Source organism: Temnothorax nylanderi, unplaced genomic scaffold (genome assembly GCF_030848795.1).
Source record: "Temnothorax nylanderi isolate EJ_2023f unplaced genomic scaffold, tnyl_v1.0 TNYL_tig0027_pilon, whole genome shotgun sequence".
Taxonomy (NCBI): Eukaryota; Metazoa; Arthropoda; class Insecta; order Hymenoptera; family Formicidae; genus Temnothorax; species Temnothorax nylanderi.
The window spans coordinates 1,253,045-1,267,005 of NW_027249089.1; the positions used below are offsets into that span (position 1 = coordinate 1,253,045).

Sequence of the window (13,961 nt, forward strand, 5' to 3'; positions counted from 1 at the left end):
TTAGATGCGAGTATTAATGTATGAAATATATGCGCAACTACGATTCATTTTTTTCACATATCACGTAAACGATGTATATTCCAGCAACTTTCGACGTTTTACCTATTTCGTAAAAGTAAGATCGAGGAATCCCGTTGCGTAAGCGCTGCGCGCTGATCGGTATCCTCGATCCAATCAGAAATGGATCTTCGATTACGCGCATGAACATCATTCCTGTCTAAAAGGGGACTCTTCTCTCAGGTTTTCCTGGTTTCCGTGAATTGAATTACGGAAGGAAAATTTATTACGTGCGGTCGAATGTAAAGTGAGTGTACGATAATTCCGCAGAATGCACCGCAAGAAGATGCGGTAACGTCGACGATATCTTTGTACTCACCTCTTGCTTCAATCACGTCCATGTGAGTCATTGGCACACCCGAATTCTTACGAATTCCTTGGGACAGCTGGTTACGTAATGTTACGTTAATTCCATAAAAACAAATAGAAAGTCAAACTTGAATGATTAAGGAAACGTAATTATATAATGTCTCTGGATAAAAGAGTCCCCAAAAAAGTGATTCTAAGACGAATGACGTTCACTAATATTACAAATGCGATTGTGGCAGCATTTCCGTAGCACGGTGAACGTCAAAATAAGCATCATGTTGCCCTCAAAAGTCGAATCGACTGGATATCCTTGGGACTCCCATAATACGACATATATTCGATCTAATCGATTTGACGCACGTCTGCACCTGGCACGACATGTTAATATCAATTTAATATGCCGATACATATCGCAGAAATATCGGTATCTAAGTTTAAGAAAAATGTAATAAGAAAAATGTAATAAGTATATCTTACGACATATTTTATGTGTAACAATATATGGGAATATATGTATAAAAAAATCAATATTTCTCTTCTTTTCCTCAAAGAAAACTAAATGAAGCATGATTCAAACAATTACACTTTATTTGATAAATGAATGATTTGCTTGATGTGTAATAATTGGATTTCAACTGACAAATTGTTATAAAAGATTGAAGGATTGTTTACGAAGAAGGAATTTGATCGATGTATTTGAGTTCTAATGAAAAACAATGACAAATCTTTCCAGCATGGATTCGTGAAATAAAAATTCTTGAAATATTATGAATACAATTCTGTAAATAATTATTCTGTTCAAAATTGAAAAAATATTAACGACTATTAATAGTATGCACAATATAATAACTCTATAAAATAAATGACTGTTAACGTTTATCATGTGTTGTTATTTATCAATTGTTAACAAAATACTCAGCAAAATTTGCAATCATCAATACGAACAATACCTACTGGAAAGTACTTCTCAAAGAAGAAGAGGTTCGTAAATCATGTATCGTTTTTTATAGTAATCTCCATAGATCCGTTTTGTTATTTACGTACATGCAGATAAGTCTGTTCGAACGATCAGGCATTTGCGAAACTCGTAAATTCAGCACATTCATGAGTGCGCAAGGAATCGTTTTCTAGTTAGGAAAAAAAGAAAGACGCGCAACTCAAAAGCAGATTGAATAAACGCAAAGCGCAAAGCGATTCTGCGATAGAGCGATAATAAAAATAATCACATTATGGCTTTGTTGAATATTCGGCTGCATTAAAGAACGCAAAATACCATCGAAATAATATTTTATAATTGTCCATTTTCATGACAAAACTTTCGCCGCTGATCGTCAATATTTTTCTCACGTTTTTCTTTCACTGTCAAGCATTATAGTTATTATTAACAATCTTTTACAAAATTTTGAACCAGACTCTTTAAAAAAAGATGGTTTTTTATTCTTTATCTTTAAATCTTGCTAATTCATAATAAATTAGTTGAATTAGTTAAAATTCTCGTCAGAGATGAAATCATGTTTGATCAAGAGATAAAATTCTAATCTCTATAAATCTCTGCGCTGCATACCTGTGCATCTGGGTCAATTTAAAATTAGCTTATTTTCGAAAACATCAGACTGCTACTTTTCATATACTACTAGATGCTTATAAAAAATCGATAAAACAAAGTTCTCAAAGATGATAAGATTGACTTCATCGTTCATACATCGACGCTCACATAATTCATTCGTATATGATTCATAAATGAGATATCGCGCGCCGGAATGTGAACGTTCGGTTTAAAAATGGCAGAGAGAATTCCCTACGTTAGGAGATCGTCAATTGCGGTTTTCTATGAATTTCCTGCTATTTACTTACGCGTCCTTCGTGGAAGGTGACGATCAACGTCAAGAAAAAGGATCGGACGCCTGTTGAGAGCGGGAAACTTGTTAATAAAAATCGTCGGAATTACGAGCCTGTTCGACTGTTCTTTATCCCGCCCCCACTCGCGTATGCCAGCAGAGAGGCGAGAGTAGAAATATAAACACACCATCCGTAGGTTGTGTCGTGAAATCGTTGATTCCGACCGCGACGATCGTTCAGATCGTGTGAATTAAGCGTTGAAAGTGTTCGTTCAAATTGAAAGTGCTTTTGGGAAGATATCGCGAAGATGTTTCTGACACTGTCAACGATTTTCACTGTATTTCTTAGCAGCCTCGCCGTGTCGGTCAATCCCGATGTGGAGCTGCAGCTGCTTCACGTGGTAAAGCTTTATCTCATTCTTTCAGAGGCATATAGGGAGTGTGTGTGTGTGAAATTAGTGAGGATTATTTTTTTCGGAAGATTGTGTTTAAACAACGATATAAAAAATTCCTATTCTTTTCAAAGATTTAACGCTTTCCTGATTTTTCACAAATATGCGACAGAATAACTACTTGGTATTCATTTTGTTTTCGAAAATGTGGAATAAGTGTTATTTCTACACTGTTTTATGGCACTGAAAAGCAAACACTTGCTTCGTGAATTACGCAGGTGCGAGTTCGATGCTGAAAGAAGTTTTCGAGAGAAATTAAAAGGTTAAGGGAAAACGATCCTTCGTGCGAGAGACAAGTAACAAAACATTTGCATTATCGCGACCGTCTGTGTGGTGACAGTGATGATAACGGATGACGACGATATAGCTTACATAAGTATATTCTGTTTTGAAGGTATTTCGCCACGGTGACAAAGTGCCCCATCGAGAGTTCCAAAATTACCCCAACGATCCGCATCACGATCTCTCTTATTACCCAATGGGAAACGGTGGCTTGACAAATGTGAGTACAAATCACGGCGATTAAAGTAAAATGTTACATCGTAATCAAATACTGTCAGTTCAATTGCGTGATTCAATCGTTCAGAAACATCGTATATTGTGACGTATTATCTTCGTACCTACATCTTCAATATTGTATAAACCAATAACGTATATTGAAGCGGATATTAGATCACGTGCTACTATTGAATTCCCGTTTATCACATAATTCTTATCTCTCTCTTATCTTCCATCTCTTTTTTTTCGTCCTCATGTTATGCAAGTATAAGCGTTTACCTTCATTTTCCAAAACCTCAGAAATCTTTTAATAACCTACGTAAAATGAGAAATCAATTTCCTAGTTTTGCTGAATAATCGTTATTTCTAATTAAAATTGAGAAAATAATTCGATCTAAAAGAGTCCATGTAATTTTCCAATATCCGGCTTTTCGAAATCTGTTCAACTCAACGTTCTTTTTCGTGCAATTAGCAAGGCAAGATGCGAGAGTACAAAATCGGGACGATGCTGCGCGAGAGATACGATCAATATTTCGGACCGGATTATTGGCCGACCAAGATCTATGCCCGATCTACGGAGGTCCCGCGGACCCAGATGTCTCTCCAGTTAGTTCTGGCGGGATTATTCCCGCCCTCCGAGAAGCAAACCTGGAATCCGCACTTGCCCTGGATTCCGACATGGACGTTCTTCGTGCCGTACAAGACTGACAACCTCTTGTTTCCGCATTACTGCTATCGGTGAGTAACTTCACAGGGAATTGGTCACAAGGACCTAATAACAGGATTGACGATTCTCTTTTCCCTTCGGTCTCCTTTCACCGATCTTCTTTTAGCGAACGTTTGAGATACCTTTGTTTCCTTTCTTTTTGTCTTGTATTCAACTATTTTATCTTTATATTGCAAAATAAAAAAAAAGATCCGGAAAGAAAAGAAGGACAAGATTTAACCATCTTAATGTGTTCTGCTTGTGCGCGCATGTTTTATACAGAAAACTCTAATAATAATATCCGAATCTATGAGATCATTCCCAACTTTTATTTTTTAGATATAGAGAAGAATATCAACGGTTCCTTCAGCGAGAGAGTGCGAAAGAGATGATCAATAAGTACAAGAATGTAATGGACTATTTGACGGATCACACTGGTAAACTAATTAATGATACGGATACAGTTGGTCATTTGTACAATCTACTGAAAGAGGAGGTAAGTGAATATTCCGATAGAGTGATTTTAAAATATTTGTTTTTTTATCGTTTGAATTTTCACCGTATAACCATTTTTAGGTTGCACAAAATTTAACGCTGCCAAGATGGACTCAGAATGTTTTCCCGAGTCCGATGATAGAAATGATAGAGTTGGACTTCAAACTTCGATCATATACAAAAACCTTAAAGAGATTAAACGGAGGTTGGTACTTCTCTACCGCACAGAAAGTCCCTGATATATATCAGCAAGCTCTATAATAGCGGATTTTATTTATCTTAAAGAAATATGAAAATCAGTTTAAAATTATATCTTTGTGATACAGTATAAAAGTCATACGTTTTTTTTTTTTTTTTTTTTCGAGAAATAAATAACCGCGTCAGAATTTTGCTTGATGGCAAAATCAAAACTATAAATACTATTAAAATAAAGCAATTTGATGCTTTAAAAGAATAGGAAATATCAGATGTGCAATCATTCTATACTCTATCTTGTATAAATTCAGTCTGTATTCGAGTTCATAAGACGTCAATGTAAAGTACGCGTTGCTGCAGGAGGAAGTTATTTCCAACATTTCCTTTAAAACTTAAAGGAGAGAAGAGCAATATTCATCTTAAGATCAGATCTCCATGAATTTCATAGGTATTCTTGTAAAACTTTGCCACAGGTAGAAAGTATTTGTAACTCGGAAACAATGCGTTTTTTCGGATTTACAACCATACAACTTTATTTGTCTTTAAAACAAATGGAATATGCTATTCGATAATCTATTTCAGGGATATCTTGCATTTTTTACTTCATGATTTACAAAATAAAACTACTAAATATAGACATAAATTGTTTGTTCCGCCAATAATGATTAAAACCACTAAAATTTAATTATAAACTTTAATTATAATCGGTGTCTATGCACACAGGTATACTACTTCGCAAAATGGTGGATGATATTCAGGAACACCGAGCGGGAAAATCGATACGTGACAGAAAAGCTTTCCTATTTGGCGCACACGAAGTCAATGTGGCTTCCCTTGCCTATGCTTTAGGAACGAATGAACCAGCGGTACCATCTTATGGTGCCACGGTTATTCTAGAAACTCTTCGGGACAAGAAGGGAGTTTACTATATTCGGGTACATGATATTTCATACAACAAATAAACTTAGGAATTAAATAGATTTTCAATTAAGGGCAATTGATGATAAATCTACTTTCTGCGAATAGCAATTCAAAAAAAGACTTGGTTTTAATTTTGTAACTTGTGTTAATTTGTATTACATTTTTTTATAACTTGTATTATACTTTCTCCATTTTCATCATTATTATATTTCTATAATTAGTAGCGCTTGATATTAGAAATTTATCTTTCGCGTATCTTTCTCCGCAGGTCTTACTATGGACTGGCGTTACGGAACAATTGATCGTACAGACAATCCCAGGCTGCGCGGAGATATGCCCCTTTGAGGACTTCCTCAACATTGTGAAGGACATTCTGCCGAGTGACGACGAATATTACTGTCGGCGAGAGGACCTTAAGCCAAACGCGCATCATCGATCGTCGGCGGATTGTATCGCTGATAACGGATCTTGGTGGTACATCTTTCTCACCGTTCTCCTCACGTTCACATCCAAATTCACGCAAAAGTGATTTTTATAAATGCAGCTAGAATTCGACATATTTATTCTTTTTTTTCCCATTTTTTTCGCGGAAAGAGATAGGAACAGAGATACGTGGCCTTAAGTTAAAGGGAAATAGTTGCGAAAATAATCGACGCAGCACGCGTTCTGAGTTCTGACCGATATCTATATCGGAAATACTTCGCCGAACTATGAGAGCGCTCGGGAAGCCCAACGAAGTTGCGGCTATGCGTTTCGCTGCACGTGCTGCGGTTACCGCGTTGATACATTTTACCGCACGCGTTGTTACATTGTCGCGTTTAACACGGACCACTGTACATATGTAAATAGCTATCGGTATATCGATTTAATAGTAGACGACATCATAATCATTTAGAAGCGTCTCTCGCTCATAAACGCGTATTATCGAGAATGGGGGGGGGGGGGACTTTCAAAATCGACGTAGGTCTTGATCGATCATATAGACGCCGTAATTAAATGTCATCGATAAAAATCATCTGCAATATACTTTATGATATTTTTCCATTGCCATATTATAAGCATCCAGAAGGCACACATCACTATTACGTCAATATAGCATTTATTTTAAATAACATTTATTTATGATCATGCGTAAAGAGATTATCGATACAAATCAAGTATCAATAAATCAATGAAAGACTTCCAAATGTGTTCTCTGTTCGTCTTTATATATATACCGCATACGTAATACACTTTACAGTATCATGCGAAAAACAAAAAAGATATAATAAGTTTTCTTCACATCATATTAAATAATCAAAGTAATGAAGTTTTCATAAAGATCTGGCAGCAGAATAGTACACTGACCCGGAGATGTAAAAAATAAATGACAGTTTGACAGGCATTTTAATATCTCAGATAGAGCATAATCGGATTAAATTCTCCATTTGGCGAAATTGGAGCAAATTTGATTCCGAAATGAACGGATTGGCTCTCCTATTTTCGTCGAGGTGAAGAGTTCAAGAACCTGAAAAAAGTGCAATCGAAGATCCGGTCTTCGCGTAGAGTCGCGAGATGGAAATAGACACCGCTGCTTCGATCGACACGTTCGTCGCATTGATATAGAACGCCATTAAAATTGCAAAGAGAAAAGAGCGATTTGTCTCTTTGCGTATAACGCGCGATATTTAATATACACGTTTGATAGCGCGCTAAATTATTAGCGGAGAACGTTTGAGAAACACTGCCGCCGCGATTCGCGCGCGAACCTCCGCCGTCGTTTTTCTGTTCTGCATGGAATCGAGGTATCTCGACGCAGATACGCGCATCAAGAGGGGTCCCTGCACTTTCGTCACGGTGATTCACCTTCCGTGGCGAAACTACGGATGCGTGCGCACCTGGGATGCACTCGTCAAGAAGCATGTTTCGTATCAAATGCGTTATTTACATAACGACGGTTCTTAAGAGCACGCTGCCACAGTGCGGTGTCATCGGACAAATGACACGCTTGTTCCATTGTGCTCTTCTGTCATCAAAGAAATTATTAATGCGACAAAGTTGCAGATTAAAACGGTATGAAATATTAATAGCCGCGACTCTTGTCCGATTTGTAAGTAGCAATGTTATTCATATTAACGATGATAATTGCGGATACACACACTATAAATAAAAACTCTATAAATTATAAAATGAAATATATTTGTACCACTCAAATTTTTTACGACTGTGGCTATACTCTGTATTTTTATTCTCTACGTATTACATTGGATACTAAATTCAATTTTACACGATCTTATTACGGATTCGCGATTCTCTAACAAAACCACTCGGGCGGCAGAGCGTTTAGCTAAGGAAAACCCTTTTGGGTATGATTGCGAACATAATTTCCCGCCTCTGGCATAGTCCAGTGTGCTCTGTACTATTCGATAAACGCTGCAAGTAACCGCTGTGCTGATTTATACGAAACAGTATGCATAGTATGTAAGTAGGGGAGAGTGGCGCCGTTCAATTTGAATAATTAATAGTGTGGAATCACTAAAGCTTGGGATTTGAATGGCTCGTCAACGCGATCGATAATCAGTTTACTGCTCGTATTTGCTCGCCAAAGTACTTTAAGCATGTAACGAGGACTTTTAATTTTGAATCTAACAAAATTTTAATTGTTCGAAAAGCTTGTAGCAATTTTTAAAGAGAAATAAAAGACAGAATATTTATGTCATTCGATCTTGCATCTTTACGCAGTAATGCTTGTATCGTTTTTTTTCGACGATCTTCTATCGATTCTTTTCGGGTAGTTTAAAATTCCTATTTCCTCAGAACTTTCTATTTTTCTGAGCGAAAAACTGGTCTTGTAAGTGAATTTTTAAAGTCTTTGCATGGATATCAAAGTTTTTACGTTAAAGGAATTCTGCGGAGATCGGAGTAGACGATAATCGAAGCCTGTTTGATCTTGGGTGGATACATGGGTTGTTAGTTGTTAGGATAGAACAGCCACACATAACGAGACCTTGTATTGCCATCTCGAGATTGTGGTAAAGATCCAACACGTTCAGCGTAGTACGCGGTTGATGATTACATCATTCTAGATTACGTTGACAGATAGGTACGCGTGTAAGCGTGTAGTTACGAGGCTGAGCACGTGAATTCTACGGAATATTGTTGGTCAACTTTGTGCTTTGGTTGTAATTAAAAAATTATTGTGGCCTCAAGATTGTCTTATTAGAATTTTCAATTCTAATTGATGATAGGAATATGCTATTAAAGTATATGTCCGGTCGCAGGATATCACGCACACACATCCTGTGCGTTAAAAATAGCCCATAATTAAATAATTTTTTTACGTATGTTAGCATTAAAAATTTTTCGTGACACTAGAAGAGTTAATCATATGTTAATAAGAGAAATTTTGTGATGTGTGTTAGTCTTCCTTCTCGAGTCGTTCATGAATGACGGTAAATCATAAGAGTATAAAGGTGAAGGTGTGGGAATGCATTCCACCGATGAACGGCAGGTAATGTCCTCTCAAGGTAAGAGTTTCTCAATAGGCACGCGATTGTTAAGTGGCAGAGACAGATATGGCAACGGCGAAGAAGCATCGTGAAGAATTTCCCGTTTACATTAAGCGAATTTCACCGCAGCATATTTATTCTTTAAATAACTTCAATAATTTGGTCAATTACCGGCAAATAGACGAATATGAATGTTAATCAACGAGCTCTAATTTTCTTTATTTTGTTAATTATATAAATTAAGAAGTAAAGAGATGAAATGAATATAATTAATGGTAATTTTATTATTTGCTACATGATAAACAAATAAATGTTGAAAAATAGTAAAAAGATATAAACATAATTAATATTCTATCTAATTTGATAATTATTTTAGTTAACTGTTAACAGCCAATATTTAACTAATGAAAACTTAAACACAAATCATAATTAATACTGTCTGTTATTAAAATACCGAATATGATTAAAATATACAATTTACATGAAATATTGTATCATAGGGATATCTATTCGCTCACCGGCTCGTATTAATATACTCTTAAATTTATAAATTTTAATTTTTCTATAAAACAAACCAATTTTTATTTTGTACTATTTTCTAATTATTTTAGTTTATTCTCGACTGTAAATACTACCAGCAATTGCTATTAATACAAATCTTCCTAATTAACACGGTTAAATCGAATAATTTCTTACCTCTTCGTTTTCGTATTTTTTTTCTATATATATAATAAAAAAATATATAGATATATAATGAATTTTTCATACAATACTTTTATGTAAAATACATCTTGAGAAAGGACTTACCGTGAATCAGCAATCCACCATACATTCCTTATAAACCTCCCCTTTGGCTGCATTTTGCAAATAAAACATTCAATCCATTCCTACTGCAAGCATTCCAATGGCTACCATTATCCTTCGTTGTGTTATCGAAGATCAAGGACAAAGTTTTGAGATTTGCGCGTGAAATACAATATTTCAAGTTGTACAAAGACATCGCGATTTGCTTTCAACTTTAACGACCGACATATAGGGCTAGACAATAAACGAAATGGAAAGTAACATGGTGGATTCTCAGTAAAAACGCAAATACAAGAATGTGCATGTTCCCAGTGAAGACCGGAAATCAAAGGAATCGGACAAAGTGGGAGGAGAAAGGCGATAACAGACGCGATTGTTACGAGGAATGACGAAGGAGGAGCATTGTTTGCATTTTACGACGTGGCGTGCGCGCATGACCGCGAGCAATCAAGCCATATCCCAGCTTCCCTCCGGCCGTGTAATTTAAGCGGTGCGTAAGTACGCGTACGTTTTCTTACGCGCCGAGATCCACCTGCGTGACGATTACATCACCTGCGCCTCGAAGCCCCGCGGTTCCCCGACCCAATAAACTATCCTTCGGCTCGCGCGATGGGTGCAAACGCGATCGGTTAGGGATTTTGTGGTGCAATTCTTATTTCACGTTCTTCAGCGTCTTGCAAATTAACGACTCGTTCTATATATCTGTATACGTTTGTCGTCTCGTTTGCAACGATCGCATACCGAAATCCTAGCATGGAACACCTTTTACTCGCTTCGCGAAATACTAATGGCGAAATCGAGTCTGCGGTATGCGAGCGAGTGCATTATCAACAGTAACTGCGTTAAAACCAGCAAATGCATTTTGTGTGTTTCGGCAGGATTGTATTCTATGTCAGGTGAAAGGGGGGGAGGGGAGAGTCGCGATCTTGTTGAATCGCTGCGATATTTTCCGCGATAAAGTCCAAAAAGCGCGACCGTCGAGGTGAAATCACTTGATCCACGAGTCCAACGCGACGAAACCGTAATCTCAGCGTAATAACAGCCGCGGAATTTCTAAAAGCAATTAATGCGTGATGAATCTAAACGACGAGCTGTGTTAAGAAAATAAAAAAATTTCAATCATGTCGAACTCGCGAATTCGTTTCCGTGCAAATAATTGCGATCTATTAATATTTATTATACACCGTACTTTTCGTAAGGGGTCTTACTGAATCGTAAACGATGTGATTGTACTCGCGAACATCACTATAATTGCAGCACGTGAATCGGAACGTGTGACGAGGCGCAGCCAATGATATCCGTTATCGCGATCAAATACGAGATGTACCTTAATTAATTCCTGGGAATCGATGGAAGCAGCGCAAGCGGTCGAACAGTTTTCGAAGTTGCGAAACTAATTACTCTCACCTAAAGACCAGCTCGTAAACGGGGATAAGACCGAGCATTTGTCTATGTGTGCGCAGCTTGTCAATCACCGATATTCGCTAGAGAGAAAGCGTAATACTACGGCCAACAAATGGAAAGCTGATTTTTTAATGATCCTTGCTTCCGATTGTCATTTGAACAAGAAAGTGTCATTTTTTTTGTAATAATAGCAAATTGTTGTCATTCCCAGGTAAAACAACAAGTCACAATGATGTCAAAATGACAGCAAAATGACGATTTTTAGGTTATCATGCCATCATTTTTACGTCATTTTCATTTCATTGTGAATTTCTGTTCTACTGGGTATTTTCCGCGTCCATCATAAACGTTTATTTTTTCAAAAGGAAAATAGAGTGTCCGTCACTGACTTTTGCTTACAATTAGAGAAAAAGTGGTATTCTGGCAAACCAGTGGAAAATTGCATTTCTACAATTTTTGCTTTCGAGTCATTTTAATAACAAAACGTTATTTTATTAAATAATAGCAAATTTTTGCTATTATCTTTCACGTTTGTCAAACGTTCAATTTTTCAAAGAGAAAATGAAATGTCCATCACTGATTTTCGCTTAGAGAAAAAGTGATATGCCAGTAAACACATAGGCAAAGCTGCTTTTTTAGACTTCCTGCTTCTTTATTATTTATTATAAGAAAATGTCATTTTTGAGCCAATTATTACTTATGGTTGCGCTCAGCAGAAAAAAATGCTTTGCAACTGTTGTAAAATTTATAAATCTGCTTGGTATATGCTTTTAATTTTGGTCGAAGCTAAAAGTATACACCAATCAAATTCACGAATTTTACAACAGTTGTAAAGCAGCTTTTTCTACTGTACCATTTTCTACTGTACAGCCATTGTCTCCCGTGTCGCGGAAGCGCACATTTTCTCGAAGGGAAAAAAAGAAGGAACGGTTCGATCAGTTCCGTGTTTGCATTGCATATTGGAAAGTATGAGATATATGCGATTCCTGTTTACGGAATCATCGAAATTTCGGCCAGATTGGAGAATCGAGGGACGTGACTTCACGCCGGCGATGCAGCGTCAGGTTGCGCAAACGTGACTCACATTTAATCGCGCGCCACCGCGCTTTATGTAACGTGCCCTCACACGAGATACACGCGGATGCATCAACCGCAAACGCGTTATAAAAATAAACGTTAAGAAATACACTGGTACGAGTGGTACGTGAATGGTGGACTTACCCGATGAATCCCGATGGAGCTGCCTTTTGCCGTCTCGTCTGTCGTCTCTCTCGTGCGAAAATCACACTCGCCACGTCCGCCAACACTCCGGGGCTCTCCTTGGCGCGTTACGCTTTGAAACTCCTGGCCGGCACGTTGCAGGAGCAGGACGCGAGCCGCCGTACCGGACTCATTGCACGCGGATCGGATCGGGCACGGCCGATCGTTCGAATTCGCGCCGGTGAATCGTCCCGATGCCACGTACCGTCACTTCTCCACTCGCGGTCGCGCTTCCGAATTCCCGCGGCCGTTCACTTCCGTACCGCTCGTCCCGGCAACGAGAACACGCACGGGTACGCCGAGGTACCGCGTCAAAATACTCGTATGCGTGACAGGTTAGCGCGCAGCGGCCGCGAGCGCACGCACGTTGCCAGGTTGATATGTCGCTGTCACGCCTGCGGGCCTCCATCGGCGGTGCATCGTAGGCAGCAGGTGCCAGGTAAGGAACTAGGAATCCAGGTGCCCTTGCTGCCGGCGACGTCATTACGCGGCCGCGAGAGCTGCGACTCGCTTTCGCAATTTTCGCGGCGCGGCTCCGGCGCCGCGGTCTGCGCAGCCGCACGCCGTTCTACAGGGTGTCGGGCAAACAGCGGCCTGAGATTTGGTATCACGTATCTGTAACGAAGGTAAGCGAGAGACCAAATCTCATGCGATTAAATGTAGTTAATCAGTTTACACTGGTTTACACTCTATATTAGAGAAATAGAAAAATAAATAAACAGGGAAAAAAGATGGACTCGTATTGCGACTGCTCCATCTGAAAATTAACTGGCAATATCTGATTAATGTTAGCGTGTTTATTTATTTTCTCTATCTCTGTTTGTATACTTTAAATAGATACGGTATGTATGCTTTAGCGCAATTTGTAAACGTTGATAAATATAAGTGATTAGATTTCTTGCTCCAAACATGTCGTGTTATTGCTGTTTTTGTACGCTATTCATGCCATATAATCCATTTATGTATATTTGTAACATAAATATATACAACAAACTGCACTTGTGTGAAAAGATTTTATTCCGGAATATCTATTAAAATACAGTTAATAGTATCTAATAATATCATTATTATGATTAATAACAATATTATTATTATTATATTGTATAAATTAATTCATACGGAATACGTTTATGTGTTCAAATAAAATGAATTTGTGAAGCTCTTGCCAGAAGCAAAATAGAGATAACTCGATATTGTGTGTAACACTTTTGTGTAGTGGATGCGAGATGAATAATTGATATAATTGAATAATAATTGAAACTGGATAATGATACTCGTAGATCGAGTCGTAGATGTTCTTTTATGCCCACTTTAGACAATCTATAAATCGCGTTACATTTCAAGATAGAATTCCATTTCTAACTTTATACGTCGTGTACGTGTGCATTTAATATATATTCTATAAATTTTACCCGCATATATTGTGATTCTTCAAATGTAATTTTTCACGACACATAAAATTAAAAGTAGAATTTTATTCTGAATTCTAACACGATCGATTATGGATCATCGAAAGCTAAAGTGAGTTCTACAG

The 13,961-nt window shown here is 37.6% G+C and overlaps 2 protein-coding genes across 2 annotated transcripts in view; one reads left to right on the forward strand and one right to left on the reverse strand.

The window, feature by feature from the left end:
- Rhogef3 (Rho guanine nucleotide exchange factor 3) overlaps positions 1-12,808 on the reverse strand; it is a 150,551-nt gene extending 137,743 nt beyond the window's left edge. Inside the window, exon 1 of the mRNA XM_071701908.1 lies at positions 12,389-12,808. The gene's annotated coding sequence lies outside the window, so the exon portion shown is untranslated. The remainder of the gene's footprint in view (positions 1-12,388) is intronic.
- On the forward strand, positions 1,902-6,652 carry LOC139770153 (venom acid phosphatase Acph-1). Its single transcript, XM_071701904.1, has 7 exons — positions 1,902-2,605; positions 3,051-3,158; positions 3,627-3,892; positions 4,200-4,356; positions 4,437-4,560; positions 5,274-5,485; positions 5,740-6,652. The coding sequence occupies exons 1-7, from the start codon at positions 2,513-2,515 to the stop codon at positions 5,998-6,000; spliced, it is 1,221 nt and encodes a 406-aa protein (XP_071558005.1). The 5' UTR covers positions 1,902-2,512; the 3' UTR covers positions 6,001-6,652.
- Positions 12,809-13,961: the final 1,153 nt, after the last annotated feature.